Genomic DNA, 23,228 nt, shown 5'->3' on the forward strand with positions numbered 1-23,228 from the left:
AGAGGGAGGCCCGCATACCACAAAAAAAAAAAAACAAAAAAAAAAACAAAAAAAAACAAAGTAACAAAAATGTTACTTAAAAAAAAAAAAAAGTTCAAGGACTTCCCTGGTGGCACAATGGTTAGGAATCCACCTGCCAATGCAGGGGACACGGGCTCAAGCCCTGGTCCAGGAAGATCCCGTGGAGCAACTGAGCCCGTGTGCCACAACTGCTGAGCCTCCGCCCTAGAGCCCATGCTCCACAGCAAGAGAAGCGGCCACAGTGAGAAGCCCACGCACTGCAATGAAGAGCAGCCCCCGCTCACCGCAACTAGAGAAAGCCTGCATGCAACAACGAAGACCCAACGTAGCCAAAAATAAATAAGTAAATAAATAAAATAAACCTATTTAAAAAAAAAAGTTCAAGTATGTCAGAGCTTACAGAAACAACGATTATGAGTACTTCTGGCACTCATAGAAAGTAAAGACCATTGTGGATTAGGGATAAAATATATCTTTCCATCTTTATGCTTTTCTAAATAGAAGTGAAAAATTCAGATCTGAACCCATGGTCTTAAGAAAAGAAATAAATTTGGGTAGATTAAATACCCTATCCTGCAGGCAGAAAAGCACAATGGTTTACAGACAGGTTAAAATCCCAGCTCCACCATATGAGAACTGTGTGACTTTAAGCAAGCTATTAACTTCTTTGTGTCTCTATTTATGCATCTGAAGATAAACATAAGACTACTATTGAGCTCATTAAAGTTTGCTGAAAAATTAAATGAGCTAATACTTATAAAGCACATAGAATAGTGCCTAGCACATAGTAAACATTTTAATTCGCTATTTCTTTTCCTCCTTTTCCAAGTTTCCACTCCAATTTGACATATCAAAAGGTACTGTCATTGGATGAACTAAATTCATTTATTTACTTGTTTGGTATAAGTGCCACTAAATGACAATCACAGAGCAAAACTTTAGAAATTTCTGACATTCAATAATTTAGTCATTCATCATTCAGCTACTAGTTTTTTCATGCCTAGAATGTACAAGGTTGGTCACTGGCATTAGGGAAACTGCAGAACAATGAACCAATGCAAGGTAATTTTTCTTGCATCTCAAGATCATCAAACCCATCTAAGTAATTTTCAATTACTTGTCTAAATATTTACTCTTTTTAATTCCACCCTAATTTATCATTTCTAATAATTTATAACAAAATAGATTAGTCTCTTCTTACTGCTTTATTAATTAGATATAATTCACTGTTTTCTAAGTGGTAACAGTTTCTGTATATAACTAAGTTATCCCCAGAAATTTATTTTAAGTTAATCTAAAGAAAATAGTAGGAAAAAAAATGTTAATCTTTTCAATTCTACTGTATCACTTTTGAAGGTAACATTTATTTTTGACTAATATATAGCTGACCTTTCTTCACAGGTACAGAGTACATTCCTTTTATCAGTCTTCTTGCTTTCTATTTCTTATGAAATAATCAGTTATGTATGATTGTGTTTAAAAATCATAAAATATAACCAGAGCAACACTGAAATATAAGAAACTATTTTTGAAGCATTGGTATACATTCCACAAATAATATAAAAATCTAAAAAAGATGGTAAAGGTAATATAGGATCATAGGCAATTACTAATATATATAAATATTTATAAAGCTTAAGTTCTACTTACGCAGGAGACATATTAAGTGGTTTTATAAGTGACATGCTTTGTTCTTTCAATCACGTTTCCCTTTTACCTATTTTATACTGCTTACCTCACCAACGAGCATTTCATATATAAGTACGCCAAGGCCCCACCAATCTACAGCCCTTGTATAGGATGTTTCTGTTAATACTTCTGGGGCAAGAAATTCAGGAGTGCCACAAAATGTGCTTGTCCTATCTCCAAACCCCATTCCTGAAAAAGGTAAAATTCAAGTATTTGTTAGCAAAAAAAAAAAATCTGGCAAAAAAATTAGAAGATATCTTTAGGAAGCAAAATTAAAGGTGTACATTTGTGCATGGTAATCAAACTCAAAATACATTAAAGACTCTAGCTAAATCGTTTTCTAAATATGTTTCTCAAAATTTAGTAATAAATTAATCAAACATACATTCTACATATAGAAGAAAATGTCTCATTGTATTCTAAACTGATAAAAGCACATTATACACATCATCTTATGAAAGCTGACTTGTTAGTTGGGATAGGAGGAGAGGAGCCTCAGGTAACTTATCTGCAGAGGTGACACTTGAGTTGAGTGAAGGATGAGCAGACGTTAGTCAGTAAATAGAGCTGAGATGAGTGATACTGGTGGAGAGACAAAGACTGTAAGCAGTTTATTGCTGTAACAGAAAGTACTAGGCAGACAGCTGCAAGAGATCTGGCTGGAGAAGGAGGCAGGCAGATCAGGAAGGGCAATGTATATCACATCTTTGCCATTGAAGGTTTTCAGTAGCGGCGTACCATGGTCAGATTTGTATTTATATGGGCCCCTTTTGCATTTTAGCAATTACATGGCAGATTGATTTGAGGGAGAAAAAGAACAGAGACAGAAAAGTTAAAAGGCTATTAAAGTAGTCTTGTCAAAACAAGATGATGGTTGGCAGTGGTAGAGGGACGATGAAAAACTTAAGAAATATTAAGGAGGTAGATGTCAGCGCAATTTGGTGATTAACGGGATGTAGAAAGTAGTGAAGAGGAAAGAGTCCAGGATAATTCCACATTTTCAAATTGGGAGACTGAGAGGATTGTGGCACCATCAACTTCAAACGAGACCGAGGAAAAGAAACTTGCTTGTGCAGTGTTTGAGGTACCTGCTGACCAAGTAAAACTGTCTAGTAGATAGTTGACTATATATGTTAGGAAAGGAAATAATAGATTTGGAAATCATTAGAATATAGTTGCTAGTTAAAAACTACCTGAGAAAAGCAACGGGCTAAAGGCCAGACTCTAGAGGAACAAAAGCATTTAAGTCAATAGTGTCCAACACCGAGAAGTCCAAAAAAGGAAAAAAACTTTCATTAGATTCAATAATTAGGAGGTCAGTTGGTAACTGATGGACACAGATTTATAAAGTTCATTCATTAATTCATCCAATTACTTATTAATTAAGCATTCACTGAATACTTAAGATGTGCCAAGCGCTATATTATATACTATGGAAAGAAAGCTGAATAAGAAACAGGAAGCTACCAGAGTAGAGGGGGAGACAGACAATGTTTGCTACAATACAGTGTATTAAGTGTACCTATTCACTATATGTTAGACACTGTGCCACATACTTATCTCTAATTCTCATAATACTCCTAAACAAGAAGGATTATATTTATTTTATAGCTGAGGAAACAGACTCAATGAGGTTAAAAGTAACTTGTCCAAAGATACAGGGCAAATAAGTGGGAGAGCCAGGATTCAAACTTAGGACTGTGTGGTGCCTAAGCCCATTCTCTTTACATTTTTTTATGTTACCTCTTGATTCAAATTTCCCCAGTTTACATATTTATTTACATATGTTTGTGTGTGTACACACACACACGTATAGGTACATAAAAGATTCTTGAGGCATATGCATATTTTTTTCCTATTTAAAATGTTAGAAGTTTTAAGAAGCAGGAGAGAAATTTTTAGGCACGCATAATTTACTCTGCACAATCCCAGCAAAGCAAAAAATTTGGTGCTTAACCAATGCTTTCTTAGAGTACAGAGAATTATTAATCATACAAAGAGAATCTTATTTTTATACTATGATTTCTGAAAACCTAACCTTATTCATATTCACAGAATTCTTAATAATATGATAATTAAGTTATATGAACAACCTGTAAGTCTCAATAAAGAATAAGTTAAAGTTTAATTTTTAATAAATTAAAAAATACATTTGCTCTCCACAAATTTGAAAACTTCCAAAGTACAAAGGAATAGTAATCTATTAGAAAAGGCACTTTAAAATACCCAATTACCTTCTTTGCAAAGACCAAAATCAGCAATTTTCACAAAGCCCTCTGTATCTAGCAATAAGTTATCCAATTTCAAATCTCTGTTCAGGATAAAAAAATGCAAAATGAAAAAAAAAATCAATAAAATCAGTAGATAATATAGTAAAAATATCATTTTAATAGGAGCCGTACTTTCTCTTTACTAAAAATGATTTTTTTCAAGTTATGGTTTGAGATTTAAATACTACATTACAAATGTTCATTTTCTTCCTTTTGGCAAGTTTATTACTTTACAAAAAATAATTTCTGAATATTTTCCCCGTTATGTAGAAAAGGAAGAATGTATCTAAAAGAGAAATGTTTGATCTATTTAAATATATATTTTAAAGCTCAGAAGGAGTTCATGGATCTTTAACTCAAGTTTAATTAATTAATGAATTCTTTAGTTAATTAATGGCCATGTCATGCAGCTTGTGGGGATCTCAGTTCCCCCACAAAGGACTGAACCTGGGTCACGGCAGTGAAAGTGCCAAATCCAAACCACCAGACCATCAGGTAGCTCTCGGACTTGGACTAACTATGAAGTTTGCCTACATGCCATCCATAAGAATGAATTATCAAACAAACAGTATAAGTAAGGTATAAGGGAGCAGGTTTAACCTTCTAAGAGAATAATTCAAAATAAAGAGGAAGCTATTAAGTCATACTAAATGATAACAAATTAAGTTGAAAATATTTTATTCTTTAAGTTAAACAGGGCCATTAGGAAACCGTTATCTTGGAAACATTGTTAGAAGTTTGAATAAACTGATGTTTATAGTCTTTTAATTCTTACTGGCCTTCCCATAATTTGTCTGATCTAGAACAATGTTATTCAAAGTGTTAACCATAGACTAGTTGCTGGGCTATGAACTATTTCTAACTAGTCTGCAATTCGGTAAGGAGTTTGTGCCAGTACATAAATCAGATATGTCATCAAGTACACTGTCTAGTTGACAGCAAGGCTTAATGAAGGAAGCAAGGTGATGTTTTATAATCTGGCCCAAGGGGATCAGTTGAATATAAAGTACTCACCAGGATGAATATTGTTGGTAAATTGTGTTATCATAGGCCAACTTATAATTTGACTATTCTAATTAGGTAATGGGTAGAGGACAAGTAACAAAGAAGTTCATCATATAATTATTGTGTTGACCATGTCTTTCAAAATTGGAGTTTAACTTTTTTAGTGGTCAGTTATCATACGAAAGAGAAAATTAAGAAGCTGGTTAAACACAAAATATCCTTCTTAATTACCTTTAATTCTACTTCATATCAAAATAAGCAATTAGAAAATATCAAAACTTTACTTACCTATAAACAATTTTGTGTTCATGTAAATACTGCAACCCAAGAACTACACATGCAGCATAAAATCTGTTTTAAGAATTAAATCAAAAGAAGTTTAATAAATTCCACTAATCTTGAATCCCAGTTTATACTTTTATGCTTCAAAGCAGAACTCTGTAGTTAACTAATTTCACAAGTATTTATTTAGTCCTTACTATGTGCCAGACATATAAGTAAGACATGTGCTAAATATTAGGGGTGAAATTTAAAAATAAGAAAAATGCAGTCTCTAAAATGGAAGCCATTAACTTTGCCTGGTGGAGTCACTGAAGCCCTTGGGGTAGACATTTGATCTGGTTCTTCGAAGAAATTACAATATGCCATCATAAAGGCAGAAGGACGGTATGAAAGGTAGAACTTTTGTGGGGGAAATATAGGGTATTTCCCTAAGAGGGAAAGGAATAGACGTGTAAAAGGCATAACCTGTTTGACAACCATAATGAGTCTGTTGTGGCTGAAGTAAAGGATAAGGAAGAAGTAAGGGAGATACAGCTGAAAAGATAGCCTGATATCAAGTTGTGAAGGACCTTGAATGTCATATTATGAACACAGGCATACCTTGTTTTACTGTATTTTTACTTTATTGTGCTTCACAGACAACTGTGTTTTCTTACAAATTGAAGGTTTGTGGCAACCCTGAATGGAGCAACACTATGGGTGCCACTTTTCCAACAGCATTTGTTCACTTCAGGTCTCTGTGTCACATTTTGGTAATTCTTTCAATATTTCAAGATTTTTCATCATTATTATATTTGTTATGGTGATCTGTGATTTCTGACATTATTATTGCAAAAAGATTATGACTTGCTGAAGGATCAGATGATGGTTAGCATTTTTTAGCAATAAAGTATTTTTTAATTAAGGTATGTATATCGTTTTTTTTTTAGACATAATGCTATCGAACACTTAATAGACTACAGTATAGTGTAAACGTAACTTTTATATGCACCAGGAAACCAGAAAATTCATGACTCACTTTATTATGATATTTGTTTTATTATGATGTTTGTTTCAGTATGGAACTGAACCTGCAATATCTATGAGGTATGCCTGTACTGAAAATTCTTCTCTTAGTGATAGCAAATCAAACCATTTTAATCAGGGCAGAATAATCAGATTTATGTTACAGAGAACTTTCTTGATAGTAGTATGAAGTGGAGTGGAAGTAGGTAGATATCCAGAGGGAAAAGGAACAGATAAGGCTAAAATGATAGTACAGATGAAAGATCATGAGTACCTCTAATGTAGTGGCAACAAAGAGAATAAGAGATGGATTCAAGAGAAACTTTAAAACGAACATGATAGGACTTGGTGTCTCATTAGCTATAAAGGATGATGGAGAGGGACAAGCTGAAGATGACTCTCAAGGTTTCCTTTTTATTGTAATGAATAGGTGGAGAAATACAGAAGTATCCAAAGTTTTGTGGGGAAAGTGAGTTTGCCTTTAGACATATTGACCTCAAATTGCCCTGGGACAGGTGAAGAGGTCTAGAAATTGGATAAACAGGTTTAGATCTTAGAAAAACTTCAACCCAGCTAGAATATTAACTCTTGAGGGATCGGACCACATGTTTGTCTTTTTCAGTGTTTAGCCTAAATGCTTAGCAAAATGCTTGATATACAATAGCCTTACTGAATAAGGAGGTAGGTAATAAATAAATGAATGAATTTAAAAATGCAGATCTGTCTTCAGTGCAGAATAGCCTATAAGGAGACACTTAGGAGAATCAGTTCTTAATTTTACAAGTAATACATGGATATTTCCTCTATAAAATACACATAATACCCCTACCCTAAAGCACAATTTTTCATTCATCCATCTCCATCTCACCCCGACGCCCCTACTATCCATAAAGGTAACTACTTTTGTTAGTTTGGTGAATGTCCTTCAAACTTTTAGAATGTATTTACGTGTACATGTAGATATGTTTTGTGTTTCTTTATTTTTATAAAAATGGAACCATAATTTGGAGATTTTTTAAATGCAACTATTTATAAATATTTGATTATACATTAGATCTTATGTAATTATTTATCATGTTTAAAAGATTTAGCTCAAGTCCATTAAAACAAATGTGATTCTAAAATTGCTTAAGGTAGATTTTTTTTAAGCAAACTTATTTTGGTGGCAAAACAATACTGTAACAATTATAAAAATACCCTGATTTCTCTTTTGTTCCATTATTTGTAAACAGATTGTCCTAATGATACTTAATAAATAACTGGGTATACTGGGTATCATCAAATCAAACCTTTAAGATAAATATTTTACAGAGGCAGAAAATGAAGCTCTCAGAGAGAGTAACTAATTTATCTAAAGCGACATAGCCAGAACACAGCAAAGCTAGGACTCAAATTAATTTCGATCCTTCGTCTCAAGCAATAAGAATACAATGTTTGCCTAGTATATGTGGGTCACCCTTCTAGGTGTTCCACTAGTATACAGAATACACAGTCCTCGTTGCTCCCCTTTAGTGAGGGGAGACAGACAATAAAAATGTAAAAAATAAATAAGGTGATTTCAGGTATAAAGTGCTATGGAGAATACAAAATATAAAATAGAATAGAGTGTGGCCTGATTTAGATGTTAGTGATACAGTGGTATTTTAGTTAAAGTAATGAGGAAAGACCTCCAAAGAAATGACATCTGAGGTGAGAGCTGAATGATTAGAGGGAGGTACTTTAGATATGAAGTATTGCAATAAAGCGTTTTATTCTTGTATTTCACTGGGCTTAATTGTTTCATTGGTCGTATATAATTTGTACTCTCAGCGAAAATAAAAAGTTTGTTAAGGCAGAATAGGATATTATATTTATTAAAGAAAAGGCGTAACAAATTCCCAAGGCAGTTAGCACAGGGCTAGGCGTAGTCTAGATGCCCTGCTTTTAATTTTTAAATATTAATTTTTAAATATGCAGGGAATGAATTATTAGTAGCCTTCTATTATTTTGTGGTTTTTGCCTCCTTTTCTGAAAGCTTGACTATCCATCAGAACTAATGCCCTAGTACTACCATCTGCTGTACTATACTTCTGATGGTTATGATGAGAATCAAATAAAGGGATGAAAGTAAAAATGTTACACAAATGTCAGCTGTCAGAATACAGACAAGTGATAAAAATTCAATAATAAACTCAATAAAGTTTTACTATTAGTTTATGATTTTTATGATTTGGATTATGTTTTGTACGTAGAATTTGGATGTTGCATGTAAGGAAAAAAGAGAATCAAGAATGACTCCCTGTGTTTTGGCTTGAACAACTAGTAGATGGTATTGCCATTTAGTAAGAGAGAAGCCTAGAAGAGTAACAGGCTGGGGAGTGGTGGGTGAGGTGGGGGGAAATGGGAAATATCAGGCGTTCATTTTGAGATGTTAAACAAGAAATACTTATTAGCCATATAAAGGGAAGAGTCAAGTTGGCTGCTGAATGTTACTGGAATTGGAAGTTTAGGTAAGAGGTAAGGGCTGGAGATATAAATTTGGTAAACACCTGCATATACAGTGTAGCTATTAAGAGCATTTTCCTAGGTTCAAATCCTAGCTCCAACACTTAAGAGCTATAAAACTGGGATAACAACAGGGGAAGAATATATATAATTATGTTTAATCACAAATGTTTGCTATTATTTATTCTTTTGCATCTGAATAAGCAAAACATTCATATAATATCAAATTCAAAAACTACAAAAAGGGTTTTAGTGATAAATTAAAATATTTAACACAGTACCTGACATCCTGTAAGTGTTCAGTGAAATATATATTTTAAACAGTATACCCAGTTATTTATTAAGTGTCATATCTGGATTCTATGCCTTTCATTGGAGGCGATACGCATACCAATTCTTTTTATATTCTTTAGAGATATTGTAAGTACATGCAAGCAAACACTTAAGACATACTCTTTTAAATTACCCTTTAAAATGCAAATACAAATATTTCATAGAAATATATAATACAAACTCTTCTACATTTTTTTTTCACTTAACAATGTACTTGGAGTATAGTTAATATTTAAAACCATGGTCCTAGATGGCATTCCCTAGGGAGAAAATATACTGGAAAAAAAGAAGAAATTTTACTAAAATAAACCTAAATTGTATATCTAAATTATCAAGTGTGATTTAGGGTAATCCATGAAATTTTCAATATGAACAACAGAGAAAAATAGATACATTTATTTATGGCAAAAAGGTAAGTAAGGAGTCCTATTATTCCTTCATCTATTTTCCATTTGAGGGAAAAAAATAAATCTAAAATTCAGAGAGCTTTTTTCCTTCCCAGAAAGAAATCAGTAATGAAGAAACTCAGAGAAATGCTAAATACTCACACAGCTCTTGGTTCAGAAAAGACATCAGTATGAATGTGCATCATTAGGTCCCCACCGGCAGCATATTCCATTACAAAGCAAACATGCTCTTTGGTTTGGAAACATGCAAAAAGGTTCACCAAAAAGGGATGCCTTACACTATTCACAGTTTCAAAAATTCTTTTTTCACACATCAGGCTGTAAGAGAAAACATTTAAAAATCACTGGTATTTTTCTTTAAAGTTCTAGTTGGAAATAACATTCTTTAAAAATTACTAAACTCTAAAATAAGCAAAGTTCTTAATCATTATAACTTTAAAACCATAAAATGTGTCCTAGTTTTACTATAAATGCTTTGAAAAATTTGGGCTACTTGATATATATAACTTTAATAGAAATGTATTAATGAAAACTAAATATGATTAGCATGACATAAAGTTCACATTGATAGTATCAGAGTAGCACACATATGGCTAGTGGTAATAGTTAATAAAAAAGGCTTAATTAGGAGTGAATTGTGAAAATTTTTCAGGAATTGGTCAGAGGGTTTAGCAACCTAAAGCATAATTTTAAAATACAAATTTTGTGATCAAGGCAATTTCAAGGACAGTATATATTTATAATTCACAAGCTATGGTATCCAAATATTCTATCATATAATATATGAAGCTGAGAGGTAAAGATACACTGCATAAAATTTTAATTTAGAAGGCTAACTGGAAAATAAAGAGGTTACATGGAGAATTCTATAACATACTTCAAGGAAGCTCCTGGAGAATGATACAATTTATCTATAAAATCTATAGCTATCACAGGTTTCCCTGTAAGAACTCTTACAAGCTGCTTAAACGAACAGTGGTCAAACTTACTGACTCTGAAACAATTTTGCCTAAAGAGCAAAAAATACCACTCTTCTTCCCCCTGAAAATATTTAGTAAATCAACCTGACTTAAAACTCAAAGCAGACATGTACACACTGCTGTATTTAAAATGGATAACCAACAAGGACCTACTGTATAGCACAAGCAACTCTGCTCAGTACTGTGTAAAAACGTAAATGGGAAAAGAATTTGAAAAAGAATAGATACATGTGTATGTATAACTGGGGAAAGAAAAAAGAAAAAAATCTAAACAACAACAACAAAAAACACCTCAAAGCAGAAGAAAACCAGTTCAAATATTATTCAAATACAACTTGGAATTAACATTTTAAGCACCTGATCAAAATAAATAAACCTACAGACATATTTCATTAACAATTAAGATTACATTTATGTTTCTAATACAAAATAGGCATTTTTGTTTGTTTTTGAGACTAGAATCAAAAATTGACATTAATGTTTGTTGAAAAGCATTAATAATGCTTTCATTTTTAAAATTAAAGAACTGCTTAGATGTGTGTGTGTATTTGTTTATTGATTTCAAAATACCAAACCAAAATTCTAATGTTAGAAGGAGGTAGACCCATTCTCCTTTCTTTTGGATCTCTTCAGAGTTAATTTTAAAAAGGTTAATTTAAAGATTAAAGCATTTGTTTGGGTATCCAGATTATACTGCTATGACTCAAGAAAATTAAATAGAATTTTGAAAACATTTAAGAGTATACCTGTTGTGTAGAAGGAACATGGAATTTTTATTGCTCTGTTAATATAGTTGTATTCTGAATTATGAACTAAAACACCTGTTCAGTTTTAAATACTGACAGTAAATGCAGCTATTATGAAATAGTGTTTAAACTTCATTTAATATGGTCACATTCTAGATGAACTCTTACCCTCTTATTTCACACAATCTGTTTACAACTTTATATATACTCAGAAACAGAAAGCCCCACTGTAATTGTTTCTAAAGTATTGGGCTTATGTCTACATACATTTGCAAGGTTTCTAAATGTTACTACAAATTAAGTCACTATTAGAAATAAATTCACAGAAGATTAGAAAGAACAGTTAACAGCTTTGACTTTATCACCATTTAAATTTATTGGAAAACAATGTCCAATTGGGCAAGATCTGTAAGATTCTAAAACAATTGACTTACTATGTCAATCTAAATTTTGGCTAATGAGGATAAAATGTTCAGATGAAATAAGACAAACTGGCAAGATGTTTTGGGCTCAACTAGATGGCAAACGTGGCCTCTTCACTGTGTATGGTTTACCGGTGAATTACTAATCCACTATGGGTGAATTACTAATTCTCAACTGGATAAGTATAAGGTTAGACCTGTGTTGAACATGTAAATGGTCTAAAGGATTAACCAGAATTCCTCTTAAAATGGTTTTAATGCCATTCATAGAATTGTTTGATGAGGACTGACAATATTGATGAGGGCTGGATAGATGTCTTAGGACTATTAGGTAAAGGAGGAAGGATCTTATAGACCCCAACAGGAACAATAATTTTAACTTTGAGCATTATACAGCACACCGGAAAGCTGCTCCATAAGTCTTTAAATTTTCCCAACCTAATCTAAATTGTATATTCTCCTTAAAAGTCCATGAAACAATACAACCTTACTCAAAACTTCAAACTTCATTCTGTCCAGAACATTTTCCTCTATCTTATCATTTCTCTCCTCTCCATGTTCACAAATATCTTCCATCTGCCAAAGATCAGCACAAATCCAATCTTCTTTACAAGGCCTTACCTAAATCCACCAGCACACCTTCATTTGATGTTTCCCCTTTTATGAGCTGCGACTGTCTATATTGTTCAGCTTAAACTCAAACATATCTAATCTGTTTTATTTATATAACTAATGTATTTATGTTTTATCTCCCTAAGTGACTAGTTCCATTCGAAAATTTTTTGGTGTACTTCCTTCAGTACATTATTAGACATGATAGAAACTTAAAAACTATATAAATAGTTATTTTGGTCAGTGGAAAATTACAACATTAATAAGGCTAATCTTAGGATTAAATCATATATACGTATATATATATATACACGTATATATATATATATATATATATATATATACCATATATACGTATATATGGTATATATAGAAAATCTGGCTAGCTGTGTTTTTGTTCTGCAACTACAAAAATATACTTCCAAGTCTATTCTGTTGTTTTGAAATGTGAACTGGTAAGAAAAGGAAGCTGAGTGAGGAGGCATAACAGTAACACACATTTAAGATTCCTACTCAGGAGTGGGGGAAGATGGCACTCAGAAAGAAGTTCTACTAATGGTAGGTGCAAAACGTGATCTTTGTACATGAATTACATTACTTTGGAGTTAGTGCATAATTTGTGTTCCTTTAAAAAGATGTAGATGTGTGGTTACCAGAGATGGGGTGAGGGGAGGGGAAATTGGATGAAGTCAGTCAAAAGGTACAAACTTCTAGTTATAAGATAAATAAGTACTAGAGATATAATGTACAATATGATAAAGTTAACATTGCTGTATGTTATATATGAAAGTTGTTAAAAGAGTAAATCTTAAGAGTTCTCATCACAAGGAAAATATTTTTTTTCTATTTCTTTAATTTTGTATCTGTATGATGTTCACTTAACTTATTTTGACAATCATTTCATGATATATGTAAGTGAAATCATTATGCTGTACAACTTAAACTTATACAGTGCTGCATGTCAATTATATCTCAATAAAACTAGAAGAAAAAAAACAAACCAAATAACAACAAAAAACAAGTTGATTTGGAATTTTCTATAAGTAAAATAAAAAAATTCACACTAGAAAGAGAAAATTTAGAAAGGAAAACTGTCATTAAGAACCATCAAGTATTTCAGAAACATCTATAGGAAAAAAAAACCCCACTGATATGCAATAACATTCAATTCTATGGATCTGTTAAAAGGATGAGATAGAAAGTGGATATAAAAGATTTCTGCTTAGTTGTTTACTATTCAGACTTGCAAGTTATATAACCTTTAAAAACATGCTGGTCTGTTTTCTTATTTTCTAAATTAATTTTTTTCTTGCCTTCCTCTAATTGCTCTTTTTTTTTGCTGCCTTCCTCAAAGTCCTCTAAGAGTGAGTTTTATTTCTCACTCGGAATTTTACATTTCTCTGTTTTTCTGGTTCTACTGGAGATTATTTACTTCCATATTACTGAATATATGGATTTATAACTGAAGTTAGATAAAGATTACTCATCAACTATTCACTAAGCCTGGATTAATTTTAAGTAGGGGTAATGTTCCAGGTTCTGGCTAAAGCTTCATCCTCTGATCTGGACATTCTTCTTTAATAGTAATATTAATATTATTCTATCTATATTTAATTAGAAAGTTCTCCTACAGAGACATGGTTCAAAGTAGTAACAATGTAGCAGAAAGTTATATAAACCTCCAAGTAATTACCACTTTCCCATTATTAACTGCAGCAGTACCAGTCTCCTATTATTTTAGGATATAAATGAATTTACCATGTATGAATCTGGAATAAAGTAAACATTCTTCCAGAAAAGAAAAACATTTGACCTCACTATTATTGTAATTAAAAACAAACTGACAGTGTAATTAAAGGTTTACTTTAACTACTTATGTAACAGAAATATAGTTGTTAGAATATACTATAGTGTTCAGAATATTTCATACATATTATGCAAAATCCTCTCTAAGTAGTTTTAGATAAGGGAAGAGTTTATTTTGATATAATTGAGAAGTATGAGAAATGGATAAAAAACAAATACGCAAATCCAAAAGGAAAAGATTTTTTTATATAAAGGAAACCCGCATCTTTTAAAAATCTATCCTAATTCTAAGAACTTCCCATATCACGGAAAAAATATTAAAAATAGCAATTTGATATATCTATAGGGTACTTAATACAATTCGGTAAGGCAAGTATTACCAAAAAATATATTTTAAAAATATGTGGGTTAACTGAGGCTCAAAGATGTTCAGTGAATTGCCCTGGGATCAAATCATTAATTAAGAAGGAACAATCAGAACTAGAGAAGTCTTCTCACTGATAATCACAGGCTGTTCTCACTATACAGAGCTGTTTTTTATTAATATCAACTGGTGCTTCCTTAAACTGGTGGTTTAAGAAAAATACTGCTTCTTCTAAATATCAAATGAAAGCCCCATTCTGTAATAAATATGCCATTTTATTATACAATAATTTCCATGTTGGACCCCTCCATTAATTTGAGATAGTCTTTTTTTAAATAAATAAATAAATTTATTTATTTATTTATTTATTTTTAGCTGTGTGGAGTCTTCGTTTCTGTGCAAGGGCTTTCTCTAGTTGCGGCGAGCAGGGGCCACTCCTCATTGCAGTGTGCAGGGCCTCTCCCTATTGCGGCCCCTCCTGCTGTGGAGCACAGGCTCCAGATGCGCAGGCTCAGTAGTTGTGGTCCATGGGCCCAGCCGCTCCACGGCATGTGGGATCCTCCCAGACCAGGGCCCGAACCCGTGTCCCCCACATCGGCAGGCAGACTCTCAACCACTGCGCCACCAGGGAAGCCCCTGAGATAGTCTTTTTAAAGTATATTCTCTAACTTAATTACAATATTATCCCCAAAGTCCTTACGTTTTAATAATTGTAGATGAAGAGGTATCCGTATCAATTTACACCCAGAAATGTAAGATGCTGTGGTCAAAAAATACCATTTTCAGAAACATAGAGCAAAAAATAGATGTAGGTGCATTTTCAAAAGCAGAATATATTAACCATTCAGTTAACTGAAGATTATTTGTAAATGACATCTTATTACTTGTGTAGTAAGAACAGGAAATAGCCTCATCCAACCACAGATGTATAACAGTTCCTATTCCATATAAACAGTTTAACATTTCCAAGGATAAAAACTTATTAGAATTAGTTTAAACATTTCATCATCTTTCCTTGGTATTCACTCAGCAGTAAAATGTCTTAAGAAGGGGAAGAGGGAGTTAGCTAGAAAGAAAAACATTTAATTAATGCCTACCTTATGCATTAATTTATTTAGTTTCTTTACTTATTACAGTTGACCCTTTAACCACATGGGGGTTAATCCGTGCATAATTTATAGCCGGCCCTCTGTATCTGCAGTTCCTCCACATCTGTGGATTCACCAACCATAGACCATGTAATATTGTAGCATTTACTGTTGAAAAATATCCATGTTTAAGTGGACCCATGCAGTTGAAACCCACGTTATTCAATGGTCAACTGTATTAGGTAAATAGAAAGTTTTGTTGTTGCAATACATACACTGATTTTTCACGATGAGCTACATTTTCGGAAAAATAAACAATTTCATTTTTAAAAAACTAACCTGTCTACTTCATCTCGAGCCACAATGTCTCCTTTCTTTAAGGCTTTTATAGCAAACATTTCATTAGTGTGTTTATATTCAGCCAAAAGCACCTGAAATGAGATTAAAATAATTATTTCTCATGTGAGTTATTACTTTTGTAGGCATTCCAAGAAAATTTAAAAGATTACCTTTCCAAAATGTCCTCTACCCAAGACAGCACAACACCGGAAGTCTTGTAGATTAAACTGAAACATTTGTTGAGATCTGAAAACAGTAATGTCAATCAAAAATAAGGCAAAAGTATGGGACTAAACATGTAGCAAAGCTGTGTACATATTCTTTACCTTCTGTCCTCAAGTTCATGAATACCACTATATTCTAGGCCTGATTGAGGAATATCAGGCTCATATTCAGATTGAGATTTTGGAAGTAGTCTATTTCTGTCATTCTCAGTATCAAAAACTGTTTCTGAAACCTGTAAAATATTAAACACTCATTAAATCATAGAAACATTCAGAAAACAACTTATTAGGTAAGGATAGTTAAAGAAAAAAATGTTAAAAGTTGATATAAATATGGTGAGAAAATAAAATTCAGATATTGGATATTCACTTTTATGGTTATTAATTATATATTACTCTTATCTAAAAAAGGTAAAAAAATGAATACATTGGAAAAAACAAAAACACTAATTTGAAAAGATGCATAAGCCCCAATGTTCACAGAAGCACTGTTTATAATAGCCAGTTACACAGAAGCAACCCAAGTGGCCATCAACAGACGATTGGTTTAAGAAGATGTGGTACATACAGATGGCCAATAGGCACATGAAAAGATGCTCATCATCACTAATTATTAGAGAAATGCAAATCAAAACAACAATGGGGTACCACCTCACACCCATCAAAATGGCCATTATTAAAAAGTCTACAAATCATAAATGTTGGAGAGATGTAGAGAAAAGGGAACCCTCTTACACTATGAGTGGGAATGTATTTAAATTGGTACAGCCATTATGGAAAACAGTATGGAGGTTCCTCAGAAAACTAAAAACAGAGTTGCCATATGATCCAGCAACTCCACTCCTGGGCATATACCCAGATGAATCTCTAATTCAAAAAGATACACGCACCATTATGTTCATAGCAGCACTATTTACAATAGCCAAGACATGGAAACAATCTAAATGTCCATCAACAGATGAATGGATAAAGAAGATGTGGTATATATATATTATATATCACACACATACATACAATGGAATTACTCAGCCATTAAAAAGAAATAATGTCATTTGCACCAACATGGATGGACCTAGAGATTATCATGCTAAGCAAAGTAAGTCAGAAAGACAAAGACAAATACCATATGATATCACTTACATGTGGAATCAAAAATAAAACAAATAAATGTATCTATGAATCAAAAACAGACTCACAAATATAGAGAACAGACTTGTGGTTGCTAAGGGGGAGGGGGTTTGGGGGAGGGAAGGATTGGGAGTGTGGGATTAGCAGATGCAAACTATTATATATAGGCTGGGTAAACAACAAGGTCCTACAACATAGCACAAGGAACTATATTCAATAACCTGTGATAAACCATAATGGAAAGGAATATGAAAAAGAATATATATATGTATAACTGAGTGACTTTGCTACACAGCAGAAATTAAACACAACACTGTAAATCAACTATACTTCAATAAAATTTTTTAAAAATGTGTGTGTGTATACACACACACACACACACACAATGGAATATTACTCCTACCAAAAAAAGAATGAAATAATGCCCTCTACAGCAACATGGATGGATGTAGAGAATATTATGCTTAGTGAAATAAGTCAGACAGAGAAATAAATAGTATATGATATCATTTATATGTAGAATCTAAAAAATAATACAAATGAATGTATATACAAAACAGAAACAGACTCAGATTTAGAAAACAAACTTGTGCTTACCAAGGGGAGGAGGAAGGGGGGAGGGACAAATTAAGGGTATGGGATTAACAAACTACTATATATAAAATGGATAAGCAATAGGATATACTGTATAGCACAGGGAATTATACCCATTATCATGTACTAACCTATAATGAACCAGAATCTGAAAAAATACTGAATCACTATGCTGTACACCTGAAACACAATGTTGTAAATCAACCATATTTCAATTTAAAAAAATGAGTACATTACTTTCATCTTACATGCATTTCCAAAAATCATGTTAACCTAGTTAGAAGATGCACAGTGTTTCAGGCAACATGTCATCCAATATCAGCCATGATCCTATGCTCCTAGATTAAGCAGCCCATTCCATCTCTCCTGGCTCATTAGCATCCAGAGGATTTTATGTTTCATTCACAAGAAACATAAACAACACAGTTCACACAGGCATTTTTAAACTAAAATGTTAAATGAGATGTTTTTAACATCTCATTCACTATGATGCTTTTACTGGTAATTCATTTGGTGAAAAGGAATTATACAAGGTTTAAAATGCCTTACCTGTCCTTGTGTATCCAAATCTCTTAATTCAGCAGATTCATCTATTTCTCCAAGGGAAGAATCACGTGGTGGGGCCAGAGGAGGCTCAGGTTCAAGATCAAAGTCCAATTTGGTTACTGCAGAATCACTTATAAAAGATAAAGCAATTCACCAAAAGCAGTAATCAAAAGTATATATTTTAAATAACTCTACAATTAAGGCAAACAATTTTATTGTTTTAAAAGTAAGCAGAGCACTAGCTTCAAAATACTATTTGGAAAAAAATGAGACTTTTAATAGGCTCACTGTAATCAATATGTACAAATGTCACAATAACTATTTTATAAAAGCAATGCTTAAAAATCTTAAGACACATACCTAGCTGGGGGTGCTAGTTCAGGGATGTGTACATCAACCACTGGCACTGTAGCAGGCACAGGGGCTTGAGGGCTGAAGGTGCCAGAATGATTTACTGTAGGAATAGCTCTTCTCACTAGTCTTCCCCAAGTGGCAATATTAATATTCATTTGAGGAGCTCTGAGAAATGTTTTGCCTGTGGATATTGTAAATAAAGAAAACAGAACAAGTATTTTTTAATATATTACCAAAAGCCATAATTTAAGAATTCATATTCATCGGTTTATAATTTATGAAGAACAAACAATATTTGTCACTTAAAAAAACAGTTCCTAACTATTTGTTATTAAAGGCTAGTGCAAAAAAGCAAAATCAGTTTTAAAAATAAATACATAGGAATTGCTCATTTAAATCTAGTAATGGTATGTGGTTAAGGTTTTAAAAACAGAATTCTTATCTTTTAGAGACACTAACTGTAATATTTATGGATGAATCAATATGATGTCTGGGTTTGCTTCAAATAATCTGAGGAAGCTGTGAGTGATGGAACATAGATGAAACAAAATTGGACATAAGCTGACTGTTGTTGAAGCTGAGTGATGGCACACCACACTAGTCTCTATACTTATGCATGTTTCAAATTTTCATAACAGAATTTAGAAGTAAATAATTGAACAAATAAGAAGAAAACAAAAAGAAAAGATGGATATCACTTTTTAAATAGTATATACATTTTTAAAGTATTTAAGATAACACCAAAACACTTTGTACTTGATTTCTCAGTAATTACCTTGTTGTTTCGAAAAAATTTTCTTTTGTCTTTGGAGTTTTGGTCTTCTTTCAATAACTGGATTAAAAAAGGTAACCTGCAGTGAAGAAAATTCAAGTTGACATGACTATAGCATTAGATTTATGGTTCATGAAATTCAATAAACTTGAAAGTTTGAAAACTTAAGAGAATCTGAGATATAATTTAGTTCCATCTCCTTTCTAGATGAGAAAACAGACCTAGAGAGGATAAATGACTTGTCTTAGGGTAACATACCTATTTAGTGGCAGAGTAGAGCCAAGAATTCAAGTTGTCTGCCATTCAGCCTAATACTCTTCCCACTTCTACATCATGTTGCCTACATATATAATTTCAATGGTAGTTATGCATATTTAATAAAATACATTTATTACCTCTGCAAATAAAGTACCCTGCGGTTCCAAATAGAGACACATGCCATGCCGTTGGTTGTCTAAAAAATCTTCTAACCTCAGAAATTTTACAGCACACAGAGATCGCCAATCACGCCAATAAACTGAAATTTCCAGTTCACGTGACTAGAATAATTAAATAAAAAATAAAGAAAACAGGGAACACATCATTGGACACACATGTGAATAAAATATTACAAAAAATATAAACTACAAATACAATAAACAAAGATAACATACACAACGGTTGCACTATTTTAAAGAGTGCTTTTATAATGTTTCTCTATTATTTATTACTTTAACAAACTTACACATTTTAACTAAAAGGAAAACATTCATATTCCAACATTCTTCAGTTAAGGTATTCCTTTTAGATAAAGAATACACAACTGGGAACAATCAATACAGATGAATGACCACTGAAATTCTTTCCATCTCAGAGCTTCAATCTTTTGGATTTTCCTTCTCCTATTGGCATCATAGGCTGTGCTGTTGCTAGACCTCAATGTTCACCTCCAAGAACCCATTTCAAACCTTCTTATTTCTTTACCCCAATGTTGATCAGGAAAAGGTCTGTGAATAGCATTTATTCTCCACTTTCAGTGTGCCACACACTATGCCAAACACTTTAAGAATGTTAGGTCATTTAATCTTCTAAAGAATACCAGGTAATAGGACCAGTGATTACAGGGGTCTGCGGAAGGTAGGTGGCAAACAGGAAACTAAGTTTTATACAGAAAAATGTTCATTTATTACAACATCAAACATAACAAAATGAAACAAAAAAGCCCCCCCAAAACTAGGGACAACTTAAGAGTATTATACCATATCTACATGAGGGAACACTCTGTAGTCATTAAAAATAATGCTTATGTGGAAAATATATTTAAGGTTTTAACAATCAATTATTAAATGTACTTGTAGAACACAGTTTATAAGCTGGAGGTCAAGCCATAAATTGACCTCTACATATAAGTCATAATTTGCATACATTTTAATTATAAAGCATAAGACTTCTCCATTATTTTGTTTTTCAGGATTTTGTGGATCACCTACAAAGAGATAAATGTTTTTCCCTTTAGGCTCAACAAAGTAATAAATTACTTCTTTCATATAAAAATTTTCAATTCGTGAACTTATGCATCTTATTACCTAAGCTTCTAGTATGCATAATAAAAAACCATTTGACTTTAAATAATAAAACTAGTTGATGCAAATGAACACAGAAAACACTTATTAAAAACAGAACATGAAAAAAATGAGTCAAGACACAATGTGCCAAAAGGTCTCATAGACACTCAGAAAAAAAGGACTAGAAAAAGATATCTTGGCAGTCAGTGAGTATATGAGCTCAGGACTTCCTACCTCATTGCTTCTCTCTGATACATAATTACTATGGGAGAGAATACTTGTCAGGAAAGGGCAAGGATGAGTATAGGATAATATTTTAAGATCAGCAAATGGCATTTAGAAGTGGTGGGTATTAATGCTATAATATTCCATTCAAGTTAAAATTTTAAGTATTTTGAAAACAGTTATTTTGGGAAATAAACTGCATAACTGAACCAGGCGTGGGTAATTTAGACTACTTTATTTTAGATTAGAAAAGGAGAGGTCTACTTTCTCCTATCTTCTTCTACGGTATCAGGGAGGAAAGCTTGTTATGGATCAGGCAAATGCAAGTGGTATAGACGCTAGGGACGAAATTAGTAATTCTTAAAAGTTCTTATACTTTTCACACTGCTAAAACTGTAAGAGTTTATCTTTCTCTGGATGAGAAAAGGTCAAATCACCTCCTTTATATTTTTTCTAGCCATTCTGGTAAAACTCACATATTAACTCATTTCTCATTCCTCTGTCTGTTTATTCCATTCTTCAACCTGAAGTATGTTAGAAATACCTGAGATTTGGGACGGAAGGTTATCTTAAGGCCTACATTAGCTTTCCTGGAGTTCTACATGAAATTTTAGGTATAAAGCTCTTCACTTTTTGTTACTTTGCATTGTTCCCTGTATCACTCTCTCTACAATTTAAAGGGGGAGAGTGGCTACAGTCCAAAGCAGATTAAGATATTTTATGTCTACTCATAACACTGTTGCATGGAACCCCAATCCTACTTTAACCCCTAACATCCACTGCAATTCAGTAAAGCAGGGATATAGTATCTGAAAAGCAAAGTACCCTCTATATAGGGAAATGCCATTGATATTTATTGAATTTAAACTGCAAGTATGACTGCTCATTTGCTGGCAATTTTCCAGATGAAGCAGGTCCATTCCATTTAAAGCAATGGCATGTTTGTAGGTAATGTCAAACCTCAAGAGCAACAAAATTCTACATGGAGTAAAACCACTGCCAAAATAGCTGAGCAGTATGATCTAAGTACAGATTGGCAATACTGGCAAACTGTCCCAACTTGTGTTTCATTTTGTCTTATTATGAATCTGAACCTAGGATCAAAGAAGAAACTGTGGTAGAACTAAGGAATCTGTATGGTTTGTCTGAAGTCTCTGTAAGGCCCGAAAGTAAATAGTAACTACTTTTTCTAAAGTAGTTGACATGATGATTTGATACACATATACATATATATACTACTAAAGAATCCCTCCCATCTAATTAACACATCTATCACCTATTTTACACACACACACAAAAAATATTTACATTTGGTAAGAACATTTAAGTTCTGTTCTCTTAGCAAATTTCATTCACACAATATAGTATTATTAACTAGTCACCATTATACATTGCATTATACATTAGATGCTCAGACTTTATTTATCTTATAACTGAAAGTTTGTACCTTTTTACCAACCTCTCCGTACAACCATTTTTCTACTCTTGGTTTCTATGAGTCTGACTTTTTAAGATTTCACATGTAAATGATACCATGTAATATTTGTCTTTCTCTGTCTGACTTCTTTCACTTAGGACAATGTCCTCAAGGTCCATCCATGTTGTCACAATGGCAGTTTTTCCTTCTTTCTCATGGTTGAATAATATTCCATGGTATATATATACCACATTTTCTTTATCCATTCATCTTTTGATGGACACAGACTGTTTCCAGATATTGGCCATTGTGAATAACGCTGCAATGAACATGGGAGTGCGGATATCTCTTCAATATCCTGTTTTCATTTCCTTTGAATATATACCCAAGAGTTGGATTGCTGGATCATATGGCAGTTCTATTTTTAATTTTTTGAGGAACCTCCATACTGTTTTCCACAGTGGCTGAACCAATTTACATTCCCACCAACAGTGCACAAGGGTTCCTTTTTCTCCACATCCTCGCCAACACTTATCTCTTGTCTTCTTGATGACAGCCATGCTAACATGTG

General features: G+C 32.8%; 1 protein-coding gene across 11 annotated transcripts in view; it reads right to left on the reverse strand.

Annotated features, from left to right (window-relative positions):
• The window catches only part of PKN2 (protein kinase N2), a 192,466-nt gene that overhangs the window by 59,523 nt on the left and 109,715 nt on the right, over nucleotides 1–23,228 (reverse strand). For 10 of the 11 annotated variants that reach the window (XM_007110065.4, XM_028489180.2, XM_055084485.1 and 7 more), the window contains exons 9-19: nucleotides 19,867–20,010; nucleotides 19,475–19,550; nucleotides 18,706–18,880; nucleotides 18,349–18,475; nucleotides 16,180–16,310; nucleotides 16,024–16,099; nucleotides 15,854–15,945; nucleotides 9,638–9,814; nucleotides 5,274–5,336; nucleotides 3,945–4,021; nucleotides 1,757–1,899 (exon numbers count right to left, since the gene is read on the reverse strand). In XM_007110065.4, the coding sequence (XP_007110127.1) occupies nucleotides 1,757–1,899; nucleotides 3,945–4,021; nucleotides 5,274–5,336; nucleotides 9,638–9,814; nucleotides 15,854–15,945; nucleotides 16,024–16,099; nucleotides 16,180–16,310; nucleotides 18,349–18,475; nucleotides 18,706–18,880; nucleotides 19,475–19,550; nucleotides 19,867–20,010 (1,281 nt within the window). Of the gene's footprint in view, nucleotides 1–1,756; nucleotides 1,900–1,958; nucleotides 2,478–3,944; nucleotides 4,022–5,273; nucleotides 5,337–9,637; nucleotides 9,815–15,853; nucleotides 15,946–16,023; nucleotides 16,100–16,179; nucleotides 16,311–18,348; nucleotides 18,476–18,705; nucleotides 18,881–19,474; nucleotides 19,551–19,866; nucleotides 20,011–23,228 lie in introns of those variants that run through there. The other variant, XM_028489181.2, reaches the window with a different exon arrangement.

The sequence above is a fragment of the Physeter macrocephalus genome, chromosome 4 (genome assembly GCF_002837175.3).
Source record: "Physeter macrocephalus isolate SW-GA chromosome 4, ASM283717v5, whole genome shotgun sequence".
In the NCBI taxonomy this organism is placed as follows: Eukaryota; Metazoa; Chordata; class Mammalia; order Artiodactyla; family Physeteridae; genus Physeter; species Physeter macrocephalus.